At 41.8% G+C, this 22,557-nt stretch overlaps 1 protein-coding gene across 4 annotated transcripts in view; it reads right to left on the bottom strand.

Annotated features, from left to right (window-relative positions):
- ANKS1A (ankyrin repeat and sterile alpha motif domain containing 1A) overlaps window positions 1-22,557 on the bottom strand; it is a 232,048-nt gene that overhangs the window by 107,430 nt on the left and 102,061 nt on the right. For 2 of the 4 annotated variants that reach the window (XM_075264255.1, XM_075264257.1), the window contains 3 exons: window positions 16,309-16,398; window positions 11,114-11,289; window positions 10,928-11,011 (listed from right to left, as the gene is read on the bottom strand). In XM_075264255.1, coding sequence (XP_075120356.1) covers window positions 10,928-11,011; window positions 11,114-11,289; window positions 16,309-16,398 — 350 coding nt within the window. The remainder of the gene's footprint in view (window positions 1-10,927; window positions 11,012-11,113; window positions 11,290-16,308; window positions 16,399-22,557) is intronic. The other 2 variants (XM_075264256.1, XM_075264258.1) reach the window with 2 other exon arrangements.

Below are 22,557 nucleotides of genomic sequence, written 5' to 3'. Positions count from 1 at the left end.
AACGACTGGCCTATAGGGAATCTACGTCGGCACTGACAGGTCCTTCCTGACTGCCCTATAGGAAAACTACGTAGGGCAGTCAGGGAAGGATTCCCTGTCAGTGCCGACGTAATTTGAGCAAGTCTTAGCTGTATCTTACAGCTAAGACCCTGCTCCATAGCCCCCCATCGGAGGGGGCTCCGATGGGGGGGGTTTAACCCCTTTAGTTCCGTGATCAAACATGATCACGGAACTGAAGCGGTTCCGTGATGGTGCCGGTCAGATCGGCACCCCCCGCGGCGAGATCGGGGGTTGCCGATATGAAAAACATGCAGTCTGGGGTCTAGCCAGTGACCCCAGACTGCCTGAGCCCCCCGTTACCTGGTTGATCCTGCCCCGGTTCTCAGGAAGCCAAGCGACGCGTCTACATCGCTTGGCTTCCTGTTACAGACTGGAGACACGTGCAGCCTGTGTCTCCAGCCTGTAACACTGATTCAGCAATAAAATCATTGCTGAATCAAGTGTCCTAAAAGGGACACATAAAAAAGTGAAATAAAAAGTGAAAAAAAGTGAAAAATAAAGCTTTTGAAAAAAATGAATAAAGATATAAAGCCCCAAAAATCTTTTTTTTCTATAGAAAATGAGTTATGTAAAAAAAAACAAAAAAACTAAAAAAATAAAAATAATACATATTTGGTATCGCTGCATCTGTAACAATCTGTACAATAAAACTGAAATAATATTTAATGTATATGGTAAACGTCGGGGGGAAAAAAACGGAAAAACCCACCGGAAGTAGTGATTTTTCGCCATCTCACCTTAGAAAATATGCTATAAAAAGTGATCAAAAAGTCATATGCACCCCACAATAGTACCAATAAAAAGCGCAGGTTGTCCCGCAAAAAATAAGCCCTCAATCAACACTGTCAACCGAAAAATAAAAATGTTACGCCTCTCAGAAGATGGCGATGCAAAAATCACTGATTTATGTCCCCAAATGTGTTTTTGTTCTGCAGACTTATTATTGCATAAAAAAATACTATAAATGAGGTATCGCCGTAACTGTACCGACCCGCAGAATAAAGGCCACATGTTACTTATACTGTACGCTGCATGGCGCAAAATTTAAAAGGGAAAATTCAATGCCAGAATTGATTTAATTTTTTTAAATCCAGCAGAAAAAGAGTTAATAAAATGTATTCAATAGATTGTAGGCACCCAAAAATGGTGTCATTACAAAATGCATCACATCCCGCAAACAACAAGCCCTTATATGGCCATGTCGCCATAAAAATAAAGAAAATATAGCATCTAGTAATGTGAAGACAAAAACCCGCAAAAATCGCCAAATCATTAGAATACAACTGGCTGCGGCAGGTGGGGAATATATAAGCTGTGCGAGCAGATATCAGGGGACACCCCAGATTTACAGTTTATGAGGGAACAGACACCAGAAATGACCCCCAAAGTGACCCCCAGAGTGACTCACCCAATCATAGGAGCTCCTGGAACATAGTAGGGAATTTGGTGTCTGCAATGTCCTCCGCACAGCTTATATATTCCCTCTTCGCCATCCGCTGTGCAGTCACGTCCGGGATACTAATACTCACTACACCCCCTGATAATTTTTTTGAGGGGTGCAGTTTTCAAAATGGGGTCACTCCTTTGGGGAATCCACTTTTCTGGTACCTTACAGGCTCTACAAACATGACATGGCATCCAGATACCAAACATCTGAATCTGTACTCCAAAAGCCTCATAGCGCTCCTTCCCTTCTGCGCCCTGCTGTGTGCCCAATCTGCAGTTTATGCCACATGTATGACACTGGTGTACCCAGGATAACGGACGTAATGTCATATGTGAGTATTAACTGATATTAGGGCACAGCCGGACACAGAAGGGAAGAAGGGTTATTGGAGCACAGAGGGTTTGGTTTTTGGATGCCATGACACTTTTGTAGAGCTGAAACGTCAGTAAAGTGGAATCCCCTGATATGAGACCTTATTTTTGGAAACTACACCCCTGAAGGATTTATTCAGGGGTACAAAGAGCATTTTTAACCCCCAAGTGTTGCTATAACTTATTATCCATAAATGAATACGAAGCTGATTGTGAGAGGTGAAAATGACCATTTTTCCAGGAATCTGTCATTTCAGTGCCTAATATGTTGTGTCCGACTTGTATCAGAGATGAACGCTCTGAAAGCTGTTGTGCCCGGGATACCCGCTTACCAGTTTATGGAGTATGTATCTCTGCTGACATAAGTTGGGCACAACATATCGGGCACTAAAATGGCGAATCTCTGGAAAAATTTAATTTTTAACTTCTCATTATCAGTTGCGATTTCATTTCTGGAAACTAAATAAATGCAACACTCAAGGGTTAAAAACGCTCGCTACGCCACTTGATAAATCCCATCAGTGGGCTAGTGTCCAAAATGGGGTGACATGTCTGCGGATTCCACTTTATAGGCAATTCAGAGTCTTTGCAAAAGTGACGTCCAAAAACCAAACTGTGTGCCAAAAAACAAAATAGCGCTCCTTCCCTTCTGTGCGTAGCTGTGCCCAAACAGCCGATTCTACCCACATATGGCAATATGTACGTTATCCAGGGTACACCAGTGTCATACATGTCAGCATACACTGCCATTTGGGTACACAGCAGGGTGCAGATGTGAAGGAGCGATATGTGCTTTTAGAGTGCAGATTTAGATTGTTGGTGTTTGGACACCGTGTCACATTTGCAGAGACCCTAAAATTGCCTCTACAAAATGGGGTCACTTCTTGGGGAATTCCAGTTTACTGGAACCTCCAGGGCTCTGCAAAAACATCATGGTGCCCCGAGGGTCCCTCTAAATCGGTACCCCAAAAGCTAAAAAAGCGCAGTGATCCTTCCCTTCTGAGCCCTGCTGTGTGCCCAAGCAGCAGTTTACACCCACATATATAATTTTTGGCCCCTCGGGATGGCCCACTTAATAGTTTCAGGAGCGCAGGTCTCTGACAACACAAAGTGGGTGCAACGTATTGGGCACCGAAATGGCATATTTCTTTAAAAATTTCAATTTTCATTTTGTACATTAATTTTTGGGAAGCATTTTTAGGCTCAAAATGATAATACCCCTTGATACATTCTTTGATGGGTGTAGTTTTTAAAATGGGGTCACTTTTGAGGGGTTTCCATTGTATTGATACTTTAGGGGCTCTGCAAATGCGACATGGCACCTGAAAACTATTCCAGCAAAATCTGCTCTCCAAAACCCAAATAGCGCTCTTTCCATTCTGAGCCCCACCATGTCCCCATACAGCAGATTATGGCCACATATGGGGTATTGCCGTGTTCAGGAGAAATTATGTAACAAACTGTGGGGGGGCTTTTTCTCTTTTAACCCCTTGTGAAAATGAAAACTTTGGGGATAAAGGGACATTTTAGTCATTTTTAACCTACACATCCCAAGGTTAGTAAAATCTGTGAAACGGCTATAGGGTCAAACTACTCACTATACCCCTCAATGAATACCTTAAGGGGTCTAGTTTATAAAATGGGGTCAAGCAAAATTTGTGTCTTGAAATTCAGTTGGTGCTCCCATCTCTTTGGGCCCTACCGTGCGTCCGTACATAGGATTAAGGCTACAAAGTGTACATTTTTAAACACGGGAGAAATGGGGCCATCTATTTTGGGGTGTTTTTCTTTATTTTCATGCCTTGTGTGCAAAAAAACTGCCTTTAAAATCACTCTGTGTAAAAAATAAGAATTTTTTGTTTGACAAAAATTCTTTTAAAACCTATGGGGTCAAAATACTCACTATACCCCTCAATGAATACCTCAAGGGGTCTAGTTTATAAAATGGTGTCATTTATTGGGGTTTTGAATTATTTTGGTAACGCAAATCTTGTTTGAATGCGCAATGGGCCTGGAACATTTAGAAGCAAAAATTGTGTCGTCTTGAAATGCAGTTGGTGCTCCCTTCTTTTTGTGCCCTACCGTACGTCCGTACATAGAATTAAGGCCACAAAGTGTACGTTTTTGAACACAGGAGAAACTGAGTCATCTACTTTGGAGTGTTTTTCTTTATTTTCATGTGTTATTTGCAAAAAAAAACCTGCCTATAAAATGACACTTGTGTAAAAAAAAATTATGAAATTTTTTTGTTTGACGCAACATTTCTAAAAACATATGGGGTAAAAGTACTCACTATACCCCTCAATGAATACCTTAAGGGGTCTAGTTTATAAAATGGTGTCATTTATGGGGGGTTTCAATTGCTTTGGTAACTGAAATCTTGTTCAAATGTGCAATGGGCCTAAAATATCTGCAAGCAAAATTTGTGTTCTGAAATCCATTTGGCCCTCCCTACCTCTTGGGCCCTACTGTACGTGCGTACATAGGACTAAGGCCACAAAGTGTACATTTTTTAACATGGGAGAAGTGGGGTGATATATTTTGGGGTGTGTTTCTTCTTTTTGATGTGTTGTGTGCAAAAAAAACTGGCTTTAAAATCACACATTTGAAGAAAATGAAAATGTAATTTTTTTCATCATTTGTAATAATTCTTGCAAAATAATATTTGTTTCATCAAAATACTCACTATACCCCTCAAAGAATACATGAAGGGGTCTAGTTTTACAAATTAGGTCTTTTAATGGGAGATTCTGTCATTATGCCACCAATTCCTGTCTGCAAACATAGCTTGGTACAGGAAAAAAAAATCACATACTCCAAATTTCCAAAATTTGCTTATAAACTTGATAAACTTGTAAATTGTCTAAGTTACTCAAATATGTTAAAATTATTTCAAATATGCTTGAAACACAAAAGGAACATTTGGAAGTATATAACTACTAATTTTTTTGGCCTGTATTATTGTGCATAAGTGAGATATTGCAGCTGAAAATGGAAAACATTGAAAAAATTTCAAAATTTTCAGCATTTGCGAGTTTTTTTAATAAATTTACACAAGTTATATCAGTCTAATTGTACCTTCTCAGTAAAGTACAACATGTCACGAAAAAACAATATCAGAATCGCTTGGATGCGCTATACTGTTATAGAATTATTCACTGATAAAGTCACACAGGGCAAATTTCCAAAATTTGGCTTGGTCATTAAGGTCCAAAATAGGCTGGTCACTAAGGGGTTAAAGCTACTATAAAGAGGACCTTTCATCTGATTGGGCACATGCAGTTTTATATACTGCTGAAAAGCTGACAGTGCGCTGAATTCAGCGCACTATCGGCATTCCCGATCTGTGCCCGGTGTAAAGCGCTATCGGTCCCGGTACCGTAGGGCTTTACAGTCAGAAGGGCGTTTCTGACAGTTAGCCAGGGACGCCCTTCTGCCCAGCAGCGCCTATCGCGCTGTGCTGTGGAGCGGGGAGTAACTCCCCCCTCCCGCTCCTGATAACACTCGTCTATGGACGAGCTGTGTGAGCAGAGGGAGGGGGCGTTCCTCCCCGCTCACACAGTACAGCGTGATAGGCGCTGCTGGGCAGAAGGGCGTCCCTGGCTAACTGTCAGAAACGTCCTTCTAACACTAAAGCGCTACGGTCCCAGGACCGATAGCGCTTTACACCGGGCACAGATCGGGAAAGCCTTTCCAGCAGTATATAAAACTGCATGTGCCCGATCTAATGAAAGGTCCTCTTTAAAGTCATTACAGACAGTCCCTTGGAACCCCTTAACCAAGTCCTTCTTAGCCAGCAGAGTTCTTTCAGCCAAAGGTTCATACAGATATACTATGGAAGGGAAAGGTGCAGAAGGTCAATCATTCTTTCGGAAAGCTCGCTCTAACTTTGTAAATAGTTAAGGGCTCTAGAAGGCATTGGCTATTGTTCAATATTATATAATTATGGTATGTGTTTATATTGCCCTTCTATTCTATTGCTTATAACTAATGTGGTCTACACTGAGCCATGGAGTAAATTATTTCCCAGTGGAATCAATTCTATGTTCTATTCTATTGCACTACTCATTTATGAAAAGATATTTTATAATTGGAGGTACACTCTAAAGAGTTCCTTCTTGAAGGCTTAAAATGCCATAATAAACTAAGAAATAAGTTTAACCCTATAGAGACACAGCTCAAAAGTGACTTGAGCACCAGGCCTCTTTTTTCAAAACTGACATGTGTCACTTTAAATGGCAATAACTTTGAGACGCTTTAACTTACACAAGTGATTCTGAGACTGTTTTTTCGTAACACATTGTACTTCATGTCAGTAGTAAATTTTAGTTGATATGTTTTGTCTTTAATTATGAAAAAATAGGAAATTTGGTGAAAATTTTGAAAAAAATGCAGTTTTCAAACTTTGAAATTGCAAGCCTTTCAAATAGAAATCCATACTACCCAAATTTTTTCATAAATATAATTAACCATGTCTCTGATTTATGTAGCAGTCAAATTTTAATCACCCTTTCATTTTTTTTTCAGATATTATAAGGCTTACAAGTCAAGCAGTAATTTTCCAAATTTTCAAGAAAATTTCCAAAACACATTTTTCAAGGGACCAGTTCAGTTCTGAAGGGTACTTGAAAGGTCTCTCTAATAAAACCCCCCGAAAGTCACCCCATTCTAAAAACTGCACTCCTGAGAGAATCCAAAACAGCAGCTAGAAAGTTTCTTAACCCTTTCAGCATTTCACAACAATTACAACAAAATGGAGGTCAAATTTACATTTTTCAATTTCTGTCACTAATATATTCATTTAGCCCTAGAATTTACACATTTACTAAGGGTTAAAAGTGGAAATGCACCCCACATTTTGTTACACAATTTCTCCCGAATACGATAATACCCAATATGTGCTGGTACCCTAATGTATGGGCACACAGTCGCTCAGAGCAGATGGAGCGCTAATTGGATTTTGTAGGCCAGATTTTGCTACAATACTTTTCAGGCACCATGTCCCGTTTGCAGAGCTCCCAAGGTGCCAAAACAGTGGAAACCCCCAAAATGTGACCCCATTTTGGAAACTATACCCCTCAAGGAATTTACCAAGGGGTATAGTGAGCCCTTTGACCCTACAGGAGTGTAACAGAATTGGCCCAACCAAAGGAAAAGTGACATTTTTTGCTATACAAATTTTGCATTTCCACAAGGGGTTAAAAGAGAAAATGCACCCCACAAATTGTTACGCATTTTGTCCCAACTACAGAAATGTCCCATATGTGGATGTAAAGTGATGTATGGGCACGCTGTGAGATCCAGAGCTGAAGGATCGCTATTGGGATTTTAGAGGGCAAATTTAGCTGAAATCTGTTTCATGCGTCATGTTGCATTTGGAGAGCCCCTGACGTGCTAGAACAGTGGAACCTCCCCCCCCCAAATGACCCCATTTTGAAAACTATACCCCTCAAGGAATTTATCAAGGAGTTCAGTGAGCACTTGGACCCTACAGGTGTTTCACAGATTTTTTTACCATTGAGATGTGAAAGTGAAAAATTACTTTTTTCTAATAAATTGTCCATTGAGCACCATATTTTTAATTTTTACAAGTAGTTAGAGAATTAAAAGCCCCCCAGTTTGTTACACAATTTCTCCTGAACATGGCAATACCCCATATGTGGCCATAATCTGCTGTATGGGTACATGGCGGGGCTCAGAATGGAAAGAGGGCTATTTGGCTTTTGAGGGCAGTTTTCTGGTGCCATGTCGCATTTGCAGAGCCCCTAAACTACCAATACAATGGAAACCCCTCAAAAGTGACCCCATTTTAGAAACTACACCTGTCAAGGAATGAATCAAGGGGTATTATCATTTTGAGCCTAAAAATGCTTCCCAAAAATTAATGTACAAAATGAAAATTTTAATTTTTAAAGAAATATGTCATTTCGGTGCCCAATACATTGCACCCACTTTGTGTTGTCAGAGACCTGCACTCCTAAAACTATTAAGTGGGCCATCCCAAGGGGCAGAAAATTATATATGTGGGTATAAACTGCTGCTTGGGCACACAGCAGGGTTCAGAAGGGAAGGAGCACTGCGCTTTTTAGCTTTTGGGGTATAGATTTAGAGGGACTTTCTGGGTGCCATGATGTTTTTGCAGAGTCCTGGAGGTGCCAGTGAACTGGAATTCCCCAAGAAGTGACTCCATTTTGTAAGGGCAATTTTAGGGTCTCTGCAAAAGTGTCATGGCATCCAAAAAAAACCCCCAAACCGTCTAAGTCTGTGCTACAAAAACCAAATAACCCTTCTTCCCTTCTGTGTCTGGCTGTGCCCTAATATCAATTTATACCCACATATGACATTACGTGCATTATCCCGGGTACACCAGTATCATACATGTGTCATAGATGTGGCATAAAATGCAGTTTGGGCGCACAGCAGGGCACAGAAGGGAAGGAGCGCGATGCGGCTTTTGGAGTACAGATTCATATGTTTGGTATCTGGACGCCATGTCATGTTTGTAGAGCCTGTAAGGTACCAGAAAAGTGAATTCCCCAAAGGAGTGACCCCAGTTTGAAAACTGCACCCCTCAAAGAATTTCTCAGGGGGTGTAGTGAGTATTAGTATCCCAGATGTGACTACACAGCGGATGGCGAAGAGGGAATATGTAAGCTGTGCGGAGGACATTGCAGACACCAAATTCCCTACTATGTCCCAGTAGCTCCTATGATTGGGGGAGCCACTCTGGGGGTCACTTTGGGGTCACTTCTGGTGTCTTTTCCCTCATAACGCTAGGTTCACACCTGCGTTCATCTGTCCGTTCTGAGCTTTCCGTCTTCTGCATGCCAGAAGTCGGAAAGCTCAGACCGGGTCCGGCCGTGAGCGGCGGTGAGCGTTTTATGCTCTCCGCCGCGAAACCGGATTTTTTTATCCGGACACAGAGTACTGCATGTCCGACTCTGTGTCCGGATTATAAAACCCGGTTTCGCGGCGGAGAGCATAAAACGCTCACCGCTGCTCACGGCCGGACATCTCTCTCACCCATTCAAATGAATGGGTGAGAGAGACTTCTGCAGGTTTCCGTCTCCTGCTCTGTTTTAGGCAGGAAACGGAAACCTGAACTACGGAGTTCACAACGCAGATGTGAACGAGCCTTAAGCTGTAAATCTGGGGTGTCCCCTGATATCCGCTCGCACAGCTTATATATTCCCTTCCTGCCACAGCCAGTTGAGTTCTAATAATTTGGCGATTTTTGCGGGCTTTTGTTCTTGCATTACTAGATGCTATATTTTCTTTATTTTTCTGGTGACGCGGCCATATAAGGGCTTGTTGTTTGCGGGATGAGATGTATTTTGTAATGACACCATTTTGGGGTGCCTACAACTTACTGAATACATTTTATTAACTCTTTTTTTGCTGGACTTAAATAAAAAAAATCAATTCCGGTATTGCGTTTTACCTTTTAAATTTTTCGCCATGCAGCGTACAGTATAAGTAACATATTATCTTTATTCTGCGGGTCGGTACGGTTACGGCGATACCTCATTTATATTATTTTTTTATGCGTAACTAATTCTGCAGAACAAAATCAATGTTTTTTGCATCGCCATCTTCTGAGAGGCGTAACATTTTTATTTTTTGGTTGACAGTGTTGGTTGGGGGCTTATTTTTTAGGGGACAATGTGTGCTTTTTATTGGTACTGTTGTGAGGTGCATTTGACTTTTTGATCACTTTTTATAGCACATTCTGTAAGGTGAGATGGCGAAAAATCACTACTTCCGGCGGGTTTTTTCCGGGGGGGTTTTTCCGTCATTCACCGTGTACATTAAATATTGTTTCAGTTTTATTGTACAGATTGTTACGGACGCGGCGATACCAAATATGTATTGTTTTGATTAATTTTTAGGGTTTTTTTTTATATAATTCATTTTCTATAGAAAAAAGGGGTTTTTGGGGCTTGATAACTTTATTGTTTCAAAACACTTTTTTTTTTTTTACTTTTTCATGTGTCTCTATGGGACACTTGGATGAGTGATGATTGCATCTCTGATCCTCTGTTACAGAGTGAGTCACAGGCTGCAGTAAGAGCCTGCACGTCTCACTCTGTAAACAGGAAGTGAGGCTCTCGGCTCATGCGGACGGGACAGCTTATCTCCAGGAGATCCCGGCCAGGATACAAGAGGTAAGTGGGGCTCAGGGCTGGCTGGGATGACTAATCAGATCCCTGCCTACATAGTAGGGATACCAGCACCCCCCAATCTCGCAGCGGGGGGTGCCAGGGATCCCTACAAGATCGGGCAACCCGTTGTTTGCCGTGATCATGTTTGATCACGGCAATCAACGGGTTAAAACCCAAAATCGGCACTCATGTCCGATGGAGGGGGATGGAGCAGGGTGTTAGGTGTCAGATACAACTAACACCCGCTCCAAGAACGCCCGCACTGCGCTGCGGGGATTGTTTATACCCATGACGTACTATTACTTCATGGGTCGTTAAGTACCTAGCACCCATGAAGTAATAGTACGTCATTGGGTCGCTAAGGGGTTAAAGGGGTATTCCCATGTACTTAGTTTTTTAAAAAATCTGCAGATAATTAAAAGTTAAACATTTTTGCAAATATAAGTAATTAAACATTTTGCGGAGTTTTAAAGATTTTCTCTAAATATCTTGTGGTCTTGATCAGTTGCCAGTGGAGACGACCATGAATGTAGGAACTTTCTAAGGTCAGAAAATCAGCTATAATTTCTTAATTGTGGCCGGGATATCTTCTGATAATGTAGTGTCCCTGTCTGATAACCCAGCTACAATAAGAAAATTATAGCTGGGCTCCTAACAAGTCCCAGACCATAGAAAGTTTCTGCATTAGTGGTCGTAACCATAGGCAACTGATCAAGCTAACAGACTGTCACCACTAAGATAGTTGGAGAAAATCTTTAAAACATTGCAGAATTTTTAATTACTTATATTTGCAAAAATGTTTAACTATTTATTATCTACAAATATAGATATGATTATGTATATGGGAATACCCCTTTAAGCCATAAATTACTACATAACTTCCATACTTGCTGAACAGCACCTACACTCTGTTTACTCTCTAGCTCTTTCTCATCTTCTGGCGGAGGTTTAGCAGGTGGAGGTGGCCTTTCCTATAAAGACAAAAGAACAAAACAAAAAACACCAGTGTCAAAAACCTTACTTAATACAATAAAAATGGATAAAATCAAGAGACAAAGTGCAAAATCACTTACATGTCGAGTTTTCAAGTTTTCTCGGCACAGGGAATCCCTGTCAGAGGAGCGGCCACTACATATGCTATCCAGAGAATGACAAGAAGAGGCATTGTACAGAGCTTCATAAGGAGATTCTGACTGTGATATGCTTTCTAAGTCCAAATGTAAATCCAGCAATGCTCTTTGCATACCTCCTAAAAGAGCAAAACGTTTGGTAAAGGAAAAGGTTTGTAGCAATAGATTATTTTTCAAAAACATAACTGGGCATAAAAAAAGCTGAACGGTTTTAAGGTGTCTACAATTATTGCATCTGCATATCATTACCCTAACCCAGTCCATTATCATAGCCACACTTCTTCAAATACCTACAGTTAGTCATAAGACAATTCTGTCTTCTGAGACTAAGGTTTCCAATGCCTATAGAAATGGGCCAATTAAAGTAGTATATAGTATAACAGCCTTTGGGCCTCTACTAATACAATTTTAAATGTTTCAGACACAGGGATACCTAACTTATTTCTATATCTCTCTATATCATAAAAATGAATTTGTCTGTGTGTTCTTTATGTACGACCCAACGACTGGACCGATCTTCATCAAATTTGGCACACAGATACTTCAGGTGTCCGGGAAGGTTTTAGACCGAGCCTCAACTCTCTCAGACATACCATTCCTGAGATACAGAATTCTCAAAACAATGACCTGCATTAGCCAATACAAGTCATTCACTCATATTCCACTTGTCATACACACACTCACTCCACATGTACACAGCATTCCTCCAGGTGTATCCAACACTGATATACAAACTGAGACACACAGAGGATTAGATGCGCAGCTCAGTACACAATATCACACATCAGAGGATTAGATACACAGCTAAGCACACACTGTCACAGATCACTATCACATATCAGAGGATTAGATACAAAGCTCAGTACACACTATCATACTTTTGGGATTTAGATACACAGCTCAGTAATCAGTATCACATAGATGATTAGATACACTGGTCAGCACACAGTATCGCACATCAGAGGATTAGATACACAGCTCAGTACACACTATTACATACCAGAGGAATAGATACACAGCGAAGCACACACTATCACATATCAGAGAATTAGATACACAGCTCAGCACACCATCACACTTTCAGGATTTAGACACACAGCTCAGTAAACATTATCACACAGACTATTAAATACACTGGTCAGCACACAGTATCACACATCAGAGTATTAGATACACAACTCAGTAAACCGTATTACACAGATGATTAGATACACCGGTCAACACACAGTATCGCACATCAGAGGACTAGATACAAAGCTCAGCACACAGTATCATACATCAGAGCTTTACTCCAGATTTCCATAACAACCCAGCCATTTTTCTTCACTGCTGTAGGTCAGCTTTAAATGGGAAGGGCGCTGTTGATGACTGTCAGACAAGTTCACATTAATAAAGCTTTACTCCAGGTATCCATAACAACCGATTTTTTCGTTGATATCCAAACTGAGAAACATGTGATGCTGATGGCCACACAAACGACATACAGAATACGCAAGTGCAAAACTGAGCATTTCTTATAAGCCACTACACAAACAAATAATGAAATATGCCCGTGCAAAGTGTGCGTGTGTGTATATGTGTGTGTGTATGTGTGTGTATGTATATGTATACAGTGGGGCAAAAAAGTATTTAGTCAGTCACCAATAGTGCAAGTTCCACCACTTAAAAAGATGAGAGGCGTCTGTAATTTTCATCATAGGTAGACCTCAACTATGAGAGACAAAATGAGAAAACAAATCCAGAAAATCACATTGTCTGATTTTGTAAGAATTTATTTGCAAATTATGGTGGAAAATAAGTATTTGGTCACCTACAAACAATCAAGATTTCTGGCTCTCACAGACCTGTAACTTCTTCTTTAAGAGTCTCCTCTTTCCTCCACTCATTACCTGTAGTAATGGCACCTGTTTAAACTTGTTCTCAGTATAAAAAGACACCTGTGCACACCCTCAAACAGTCAGACTCAAAACTCCACTATGGTGAAGACCAAAGAGCTGTCAAAGGACACCAGAAACAAAATTGTAGCCCTGCACCAGGCTGGGAAGACTGAATCTGCAATAGGCATCCAGCTTGGATTGAAGAAATTAACTGTGGGAGCAATAATTAGAAAATGGAAGACATACAAGACCACTGATAATCTCCCTCGATCTGGGGCTCCACGCAAAATCTCATCCCGTGGGGTCAAAATGATCACAAGAACGGTGAGCAAAAATCCCAGAACCACGCGGGGGGACCTAGTGAATGAACTGCAGAGAGCTGGGACCAATGTAACAAAGCCTACCATCAGTAACACACTACGCCGCCAGGGACTCAGATCCTGCAGTGCCAGAGGTGTCCCACTGCTTAAGCCAGTACATGTCCGGGCCCGTCTGAAGTTTGCTAGAGAGCATTTGGATGATCCAGAAGAATATTGGGAGAATGTCCTATGGGCTGATGAAACCAAACTGGAACTGTTTGGTAGAAACACAACTTTTCGTGTTTGGAGGAAAAAGAATACTGAGTTGCATCCATCAAACACCATACCTACTGTAAAGCATGGGGGTGGAAACATCATGCTTTGGGGCTGTTTCTCTGCCAAGGGGCCAGGACGACTGATCCGGGTACATGAAAGAATGAATGGGGCCATGTATTGTGAGATTTTGAGTGCAAACCTCCTTCCATCAGCAAGGGCATTGAAGATGAAACGTGGCTGGGTCTTTCAACATGACAATGATCCAAAGCACACCGCCAGGGCAACGAAAGAGTGGCTTTGTAAGAAGCATTTCAAGGTCCTGGAGTGGCCTAGCCAGTCTCCAGATCTCAACCCTATAGAGTGTTGCCAAGTGACAGCCCCAAAACATCACTGCTCTAGAGGAGATCTGCATGGAGGAATGGGCCAACATACCAACAACAGTGTGTGCCAACCTTGTGAAGACTTACAGAAAACGTTTGACCTCTGTCATTGCCAACAAAGGATATATAACAAAGTATTGAGATGAAATTTTGTTACTGACCAAATACTTATTTTCCATCATAATTTGCAAATAAATTCTTACAAAATCAGACAATGTGATTTTCTGGATTTGTTTTCTCATTTTGTTTCTCATAGTTGAGGTCTACCTATGATGTAAATTACAGACGCCTCATCTTTTTAAGTGGTGGAACTTGCACTATTGGTGACTGACTAAATACTTTTTTGCCCCACTGTATACACATATATATAATATTTATTTATTTATCATAGAAGAAGCATGGAGCACGAGTTAGAGAACCCAAGAACAGAAAAGAAGCAGAGGACGGGATCCGTTTCCTCCAGTGAATACAATGAGAAAGGGATTTTACTTCAAATACAAAAACCTACATAAAGGAATATAATCAGCTTTAGCCTAGCTTCCAAAGGAGGCAGACATATCCTGCTAGCAGGTCCTCATTGTGTTCTCCACATTAGTTGCCGGTGGGTTCTAGGAATCAGACAGGATATCCCTGCACAGGCCTTAATCTCTCCACACCACCGGACACCCAGTCCCCTTACTTATCTGCACCTGGTGTGTCGGTAATCCGTTTTCAGTGCCAGTTTACTGAAGGGGTGACCCTAAAACATCAGCTGGGTATGTTTCACTATCTGGATCCCTCCTTTGCTAGGCTCCAACGTCTCTCCAAGTACACAACCTTCTGCAGTTTGGTGCCCCTTCAAAGCTATTCACATTGCCCTTACTGGTACTTACTGCCCTTATAGGTGCCCTTACACTTCTAGGGTGTTACTGGGCTCCTGTTCCAATGAGGATACCCTCTCCAATGGGTTGTCCCTAGAGTCCTCTGCTTTTTCTTGGATACCATCTGCATCAGGATCCTCCCCACTGCTGCATGGCTAAACTAATTTAGTCCCAAGCTTCTGCTTTGTCTAGGCCACTTTTAGCCCCACCTTACAATAATGAACTGCCACTTCTTCCCTGCAGTATAGGCTCTTTTACCAGTATCGGAGGGAGTGGGGGGTTCTTTTCCCCCTCTGCCACAAAGGAAGCAAGCTTTTGCAAGGATGGAAGGGCGCTTCCCCTTATCATTCCAGCCTGTACACATCAGGCCTCCAACTTCTGCTAAGGATGGCATCCTACCCTTTTGATTCATCTAATGGATGGTGTTCCACCAGTCCATACTACTCATACAGCCCTTTTCATGCCACAGTTGCCTCTGCACATCTCTACCACAGACTGATGTTGGCTGAAGTCTCTTAACTCCTTGCAGCAGCTTAGGTGCTAATGGGGTTAGTCCAGACTAAGATGCTTTCCCCATTACAGGTGTGACTCTGCTCTAGCACCTTTGCCTTCGCTTATCTAGGGGCAATAATGTTCTCATTTCAAGGCACAGTGGTATGAAGTGACGGGGTGCTAGCAGTTTAAACTAATGCCATCTTTTACATGAAGCTAGGGGTTTCTTCTCTGGATTCCCACCTTTCAGAATAGCTTCTATTCCGCAGCAGCACCCTATGACCCCTGATACAAGGTTGAAGCTCTGATTAACAATCGGTTTAAAAACCATTCAATGTGATTTTCTGGCTTTCTTTTTTTCTTTTTATATTCTGTCTCTCACAGTTGAAGTGTACCTACGATAAAAACCACAAACCTCTTTATTCCTTGTAGGTGGGAAAACTTACAAAATCGCCAGTGTACCATTTATTTTCCCAATTGTTTATACAGTTGGGAAAATCTACAAGCTTTTCTTGTAAGCTTTTACAAAGCTACAAGAAAGCCAGCTTTGTGTGTGACAAAGTAGCAGACATTGCAGCAGCAAAATTTAAAGTTTTTGTTTTTGTTTTTTTTACAAGGAAAGGTGCTTCATTTTGCATTTACAAAGCAGATAAATGTTGATGGATGCAAAAGTGGCCAAAATCAAATGAAAGGGCAACTTTAGCAACATACTAGGTTCACACGAGTGTTCGGGATTCCGTTTCCCCCACCCCCCATAGACTATAATGAGGTCCGCCAGGCTTCCGTTTAAGATGGTCGAAAAATGCAGAGAGAAAAGTGCTGTTCTCCGCATTTTTTAAATGGGTTTAAGGATGGAAATCCCGAGCAGAGTTTAAGTGCTGGTGTGAACCCAGCCTTAGTTGTATGACTAGCATACTTTTTTTTTAATTAACTAAAATGAATTTGTTACTTTACCCCCTTGAGAATCAGTACAAAGGGATGTACTAGCCAATGGTGCTGATTCAAGATCTTGTTGTCTTGCTGCTGTTCTCGTTGAATTGTGGCCTTCCAACACAAATAAATACAGAAGATAATATTAAACACAATATATATTAAGAGCATCTATATAAATGCATGTCAACTCCAATTATAACACAGAAGCACAGTTTATGGTCCAGGAAAAACTTAATTTATAATTATTGCAAGAATAAGGAAAGCAAAGAAGACAGGATGAATTCGGACAAATTCACGTGTTCCTCATGGATTATTCTGTAGAATTCACTTTTGAAGTCTACTGGGAATTTGTAGCAATTATGTGAATTTTAAAGTCTGCAGCATTCTGGTATCAAAAATGCCACCATGCTTTCTTTTCTCATGATGCTCAGTGGAAGGTTTCTCCAACCTGTACAATCAAGTAGAGTAAGGAACCAAGCGACATATTTTCATTTGAAATGCTTAAATGGGTTGGTCAGGAAAAATTGGACAACCCCTTTAACTTTTAAATCACCTGGGGGCAGTGAAAAAAATAAAAAATTCATATTCACCTGTCCGTGACGCTCCGATGTTCTCCAATCACGTATCGGTCAATATCAGTTTCTCAAAGTGAAGCTGTTTACTGGCTGGGACGTCACGGATCACTTCTGTTGAAGCCTCTGATTGGCCTCAGTGGTTACGTAGCTGCTGAGGCCAAACAATTGAACTCTGGAAGAGACCAGATTCAGCAGAAGGACCGGAACATCGGGCACAGGTGAGTATGATTTTAGAAATGTGAAGTTTGATGATTGATTGACTGATTTATTTTTCCACTGCCCCAGCTCATTTAAAAGTTAAAGGAGTTGTCTATTTTTGCCTGGACAAACCCTTTAAAGCACACTGGATTTAATAAAACAACCTTTCATATATATATCAATGAATAGGGATTATAAAAGATCACACTTTTTTAATCCATCAATTAATTTAATCATCAATGTAGTGAAAAAGAAAACAGTCCTTATAATCGATCAGTGTGCTGAAAGATGGACCCTCAAACCTTGGCCACAGCTCTAATATGATTAAGGTCACTATCAACCACAACATTGTTTGCACACTGATGTGTTCTAAGGACTGTTGACTTTTTCAATGTATTGATGGATAGAATAATGAGTGTACTAGTGCCTTACTAGTAGACTGCAACAGCTGGGGGTCACTGTATTCCCAGAATCAAACCACTCTAAGAATTTCTGCTGTATATGACAGCAGAAAATCAAGGCAGCATGGTTTGGAGGTAACTCCCTCTGAGATTGCAAGCAGAGCAGTACTTGTGCCGTTACTGTGAGCTATATTTACTGGGAATTCCTTTGTACTTCCTCCCGCCAGATCATGTGTTACTTCAGGATTCTCCCTCTACCCCTTCTTCCACTTTTTCTGAACTCATTTTAATTTTCTATTATATCCCCCCTCTGCTGGCCACTGACTAGAGAATAAGCCTGGTAACACCAGCACCAGCCCCCTTTTGAGGAGGTTTTTTGTTTTTATTATTTTTTTGTGGGTTTTTTTGTGCTTCCTGCCTAATTTTACATTCCATTTTTTTCCTAATCATTTCAATTTACGTTAGATTTAGTAAGGGGGCTTTCACACTTGCACTTCTGTCTGCCTACTGTGATTCTGCCAAAATTTCAGAAAAAACAGCTTGGGGACAGCTTGCATACGGTCAGTTTAAAAACCCATTCATTTCAAAGGGTTTTTTAAGCAAACCGCAGGTGTCCATATGCAGCCACTCAGCTGTGAAACCACTTTTTTTTTTGCACAGACACAAAGTAGGATATACAGTATTTTGAGTCTGTGCAAAAGAAAAAAAAAATGGGGGGGGATTTTTTTACTCACCGTAAAATCCTTTTCTCGTTGTTTCACTGGAGGGCATAGAACCTTGGGTATAGACCTGGCCACCAGGAAAACGAAGGCTGTCGGCTCCGCATACACAGTCTACACCCTCTCACAGACAGTGCACTAAGGCAGTTTTGTACCAGAGTAGAAGGAGAGAGTCCAAAAACAAAAAATAATACTGACAATAACAACCAATAAATCCTAAATTCGCGAAGAAGCAAACAAAAACCCCTGTGCAGAAAAAAATGTGTGGGATCTGTGTCCCCCCGTGAAACAACAAAATTTTACGGTGAGTACAAAAAAAAAAAAAAAAAATCCCTTTTTCTCACATATTTTTGAGCATAGTCTGAATGACAGGCTCAGAAAAACCCTGACACCTCAAATCCTCGGCCTCAACAGCCACACTGTTAAATGTAGCTGACGGAAGGTAGGGTGGAAAAGTGGCCCTTGAGACAGAAGGTCCACCTGCAGAGGAAAAGGCCAAGGGGCATTTGCCAACAGAAACATGAAATCTGTGTACCAGACTCGCCAAGGCAGTCTGGAGCTACCAGGATGGCAGGAACCCCCTCCATCTTGAGCTTCTTGAGGGCCCAAGGAAGAAGAGGAAGAGGAGGGAACAGATATAGAAAGTAAAAGTCTGACCAGAGAACCACGAGAGCATCGGCTCTGGATCTGGTCACATAGAGAGGGAGCTTGTCATTTAAACGGGAGGCGAAGAGGTCGACATCCAGAGAGCCCCACCTGGCACGTAGCTGAAGAAAAACTCCCTGATGAAGGGACCACTTGCCTGGATCGAGACTCTTCCAGCTGAAAAATTCCACTGCCCAATTGCCAACGCCTGGGATGTGGACTGCTGAAAGATCAGGAATGTAAAGCTATGCCCACCTTTGGCAGCCAAAGGTCTCCTGAAATGCTGCACGGCTCCTGGTCCCCCCTGGTGGTTTAACTGGATCCTAGACTACCTGACAAACCGCCCTCAGTATGTGAGAGCCCAAGACGGTGTGTCTGACACTGTGATCTGTAGTACGGGGGCACCACAAGGTAAAGTTCTTGCCCCATTCCTCTTCACACTGTACACTGCCGACTTTAGGCACAACTCATCCAGCTGTTACTTACAGAAGTACTCTGATGACTCTGCTATAGTAGGCCTTATCACTGATGGCGACAATAGGGAATACAGAGACTTAAACCGGGATTTTGTTGAATGGTGCCAGCAGAACCATCTCAGGATTAATGCTGGGAAGACCAAGGAGATGGTGGTGGACTTTAGTAAACGGAGAGGTGTTCCGACCCCAGTGGAGATCCAAGGAACAGGTATTGAGATAGTCAGGCCTTTTTCAACTCGGTGGTTGCTTCAGCTACCTTTTTCGGTGTAGCCTGCTGGGGGAGCAGTACATCAACCAGGGACAGAAATAGACTTGACAGGCTGATCAGGAGGGCCAGCTCTGTCCTGGGGAGCCCCTTGGACCCAGTACAGGTGGTGGGTGACAGAAGGATACTGTCTGTGGTGACCTCCATGCGGGAGAACAAATCCCACCCCATGTATGAGACCTTGATGGGACTTGGCAGCACTGTAAGTGACCGTCTGCTTCACCCCAAGTGTGAGAAGGAGCGCTATCGCAAGTCCTTCCTTCTAACCGCGATCAGGCTGTATAATCTACATCAGACCAAGCGAAGATCACTCCGCACAGAGAACTAAATGACTATGAATGTCCTCCTTCTTTCTTCTCTGTTCCCTAGCTGCTATGGACTCCTAGTATATCCTTCTCATCATTTGTGTGTCTACTACTTCTGTAATATATTACTGTGTATTATCATGTATCTGTATTACTATGCAGCTGTAACATACGGAAATTTCCCCAATGTGGGACTATTAAAAGGATTATCTTAAGTAGGCGACAGTGGGGGAGTTGTCGGACTGAATGCGGACCGAAGCCAGACCAAACTTCCACAGCTTAAATAAGGCACTCCCCTTCAAGATTCCAGCACAGAACAGGGCAGGGGACCGCCCTCCCGCCCAATGGGAGTGCAAAACGGCGTTCAGAAGTCAGGAGAGACCAAGAAGGGGCAGGGCCTAATGCGGCCCACACAGCATCCGGCGCGTATCAGAAGCACTGGCCGCCGGTACATGCGGCCAGAAGCAAAGGAACTAAGAGGGAGAGAGAAAGAAAACCTCAACCCCCCAAACAGAATCCCTCCCCTGCAAGAAGGCATGCAACTGCATTTATTTCCAATATTCACCAAATTTCCTATTTTGTCATAATCAAAGCCAAATGTCAGTGGTATACTTTGGTTGATATGTTTTGTTACGAAAAAACACTCAGAATCAGTTTCATAACTTAAAAGCATCTCAAATTTATTACCACAAAGTGATATTTAGATTTGAAAAATGAAGCCTGATTCTCAAAGTAATTTTGAGCGGAGTCCCCAAAGGGTTCATTAAAGGGATCCTACCATACAAACACATTTTTTTCTTAGTAACATGTCGGAATAGCCTTAAGAAAGGCTATTCTTCTTCTACCTTTCGTTGATTTCTCCGTGCCACTGTTCCTTAGGAATCCCGATTCTTGTCGGTATGCAAATGAGTTCTCTTGCAGCACTAGGGGCGGGCCCCAGCACTCAAACAGCACTGAGGACGTCCCCAATGCTGCCAGAGAACTCTCTGCAGCGCCGCCTCCATCTTCGTCAGGGATGTCCTCTTCATCCTCTTCTTCCGGCGCAGGTCTCAGACTTCTAGGCCTGGGGACAGAGCAGACTGCACATGCCCACAGGCCAATTACCCAGTATTGTAAGTGGCCATTTTCTCTTGGCCTGTGGACATGCACAGTCGGCTCTGCCGCCAGGCCTAGAAGTCTGAGACCTGCGCCAGAAGAAGAGGACATATCTGACGAAGATGGAGGTGGCACTGGAGAGAGTTCTCTGGCAGCATTGGCGACGCCCCCAGTGCTGAGAGAGAACTAATTTGCATACCGGCAAAAAGCGAGATTCCTACAGAACGGCGGTGCGGAGAAGAAAATGAAAGGTAGGACACGAATAGACTTTCTTAAAGGGGCTCTATCACTAGGAAAAGTCATTTTAACTAATCACACCTTTGCATAGCTTTTAGAAAGTATATTCCACACTTACCTTTAGTATGTAGATTGCCTTAGTGGTTTCTGAATAAGTCCGTTTTTATTCATATGCTAATTAGACTGGTGCACGATAGATCATGCACCTGTTGTTTCTATGGGAGACTGCTGATGATGATGACTCAGCTTCCTGTTTGCCTCACACACATAGAAGATAATAGAAAAGAGGAGGCTGCTGGGAACTTTCTGAGCTGGCTGGAAGCTCATTAGCATATGAATAAAAACGGACTTATTCAGACACCACTGAGGCAATCTACAAACTAAAGGTAAGTGTGGAATATACTTTCTAAAAGCTATGCAAAGGTGTGATTAGTTAAAATGACTTTTCCTAGTGATAGAGCCCCTTTAAGGCTATTCCGACGTGTTACTAAGAAAAAACTGTTTGTATGATAGGATCCCTTTATTGTTTACTGATCTTTTATGATGTCCATTCACCAATATGCATGAAAGTTTGCGCTAATAAAATCCAGTGTGATTTCTGCATATTCAAAGAAAATGTGTGCCATGATTATCTATTTCTTAGGAGTATCATCTGACCATACTAAATGAATGGGTTACATAACCATATTTACATTTCTGGTCAATTAAAAGAAACATTTTTGCAAATAAAAATAATTAAACATTTTGCAGCATTTTAAAGATTTTCTCTATCTTAGTGATGTCTGTTGTCTTGATAGGTTGCCAAAGGACAGACCATTAATTCAAGAAGTTTCTATGGTCTGGGACTTGTCAGAAATCCAGCAATGATTTCTTTATTGTGGATAGGTTTTCATTACATGTATAAGAAGATAACCCAGTCACAATTTAGTTTCTAACAAGTCCCAGACCATAGAAAGTTCCTGCATTCATGGTCATATCCATTGGCAACCAATCAGGACCAAATATTGTCACCAAGGATGCTTAGAGAAAATCTTTAAACTGTTAAATTATTTCTATTTGCAAAAATGTTTAACTTGTCTACAAATTTAAATCACATTCCCATGACAACCACAGACGGAATAGACAATGGGAAATCAAAAAACCCTCACCCTTAACTGTCATTTTGAGTGTGTGTGTGTGTGTGTGTGTGTGTGTGTGTGTGTGTGTGTGTGTGTGTGTGTGTGTGTGTGAGAGAGTGACATGGTAAAACCTTCCAAAATTCACTTTTTTAGCCCTTAACATGAGCCCTTCCAAACAAAGTTACAGGACCTTAAGATGAGCTACAAGCAGAGATTGAGACCCTTGGCATGAGTAG

This window comes from Leptodactylus fuscus, chromosome 2, assembly GCF_031893055.1.
Source record: "Leptodactylus fuscus isolate aLepFus1 chromosome 2, aLepFus1.hap2, whole genome shotgun sequence".
Taxonomy (NCBI): domain Eukaryota; kingdom Metazoa; phylum Chordata; class Amphibia; order Anura; family Leptodactylidae; genus Leptodactylus; species Leptodactylus fuscus.
The sequence above is the reverse complement of the archived record's forward strand: the minus strand, read 5'-3'. Positions and strand labels throughout refer to the sequence as shown.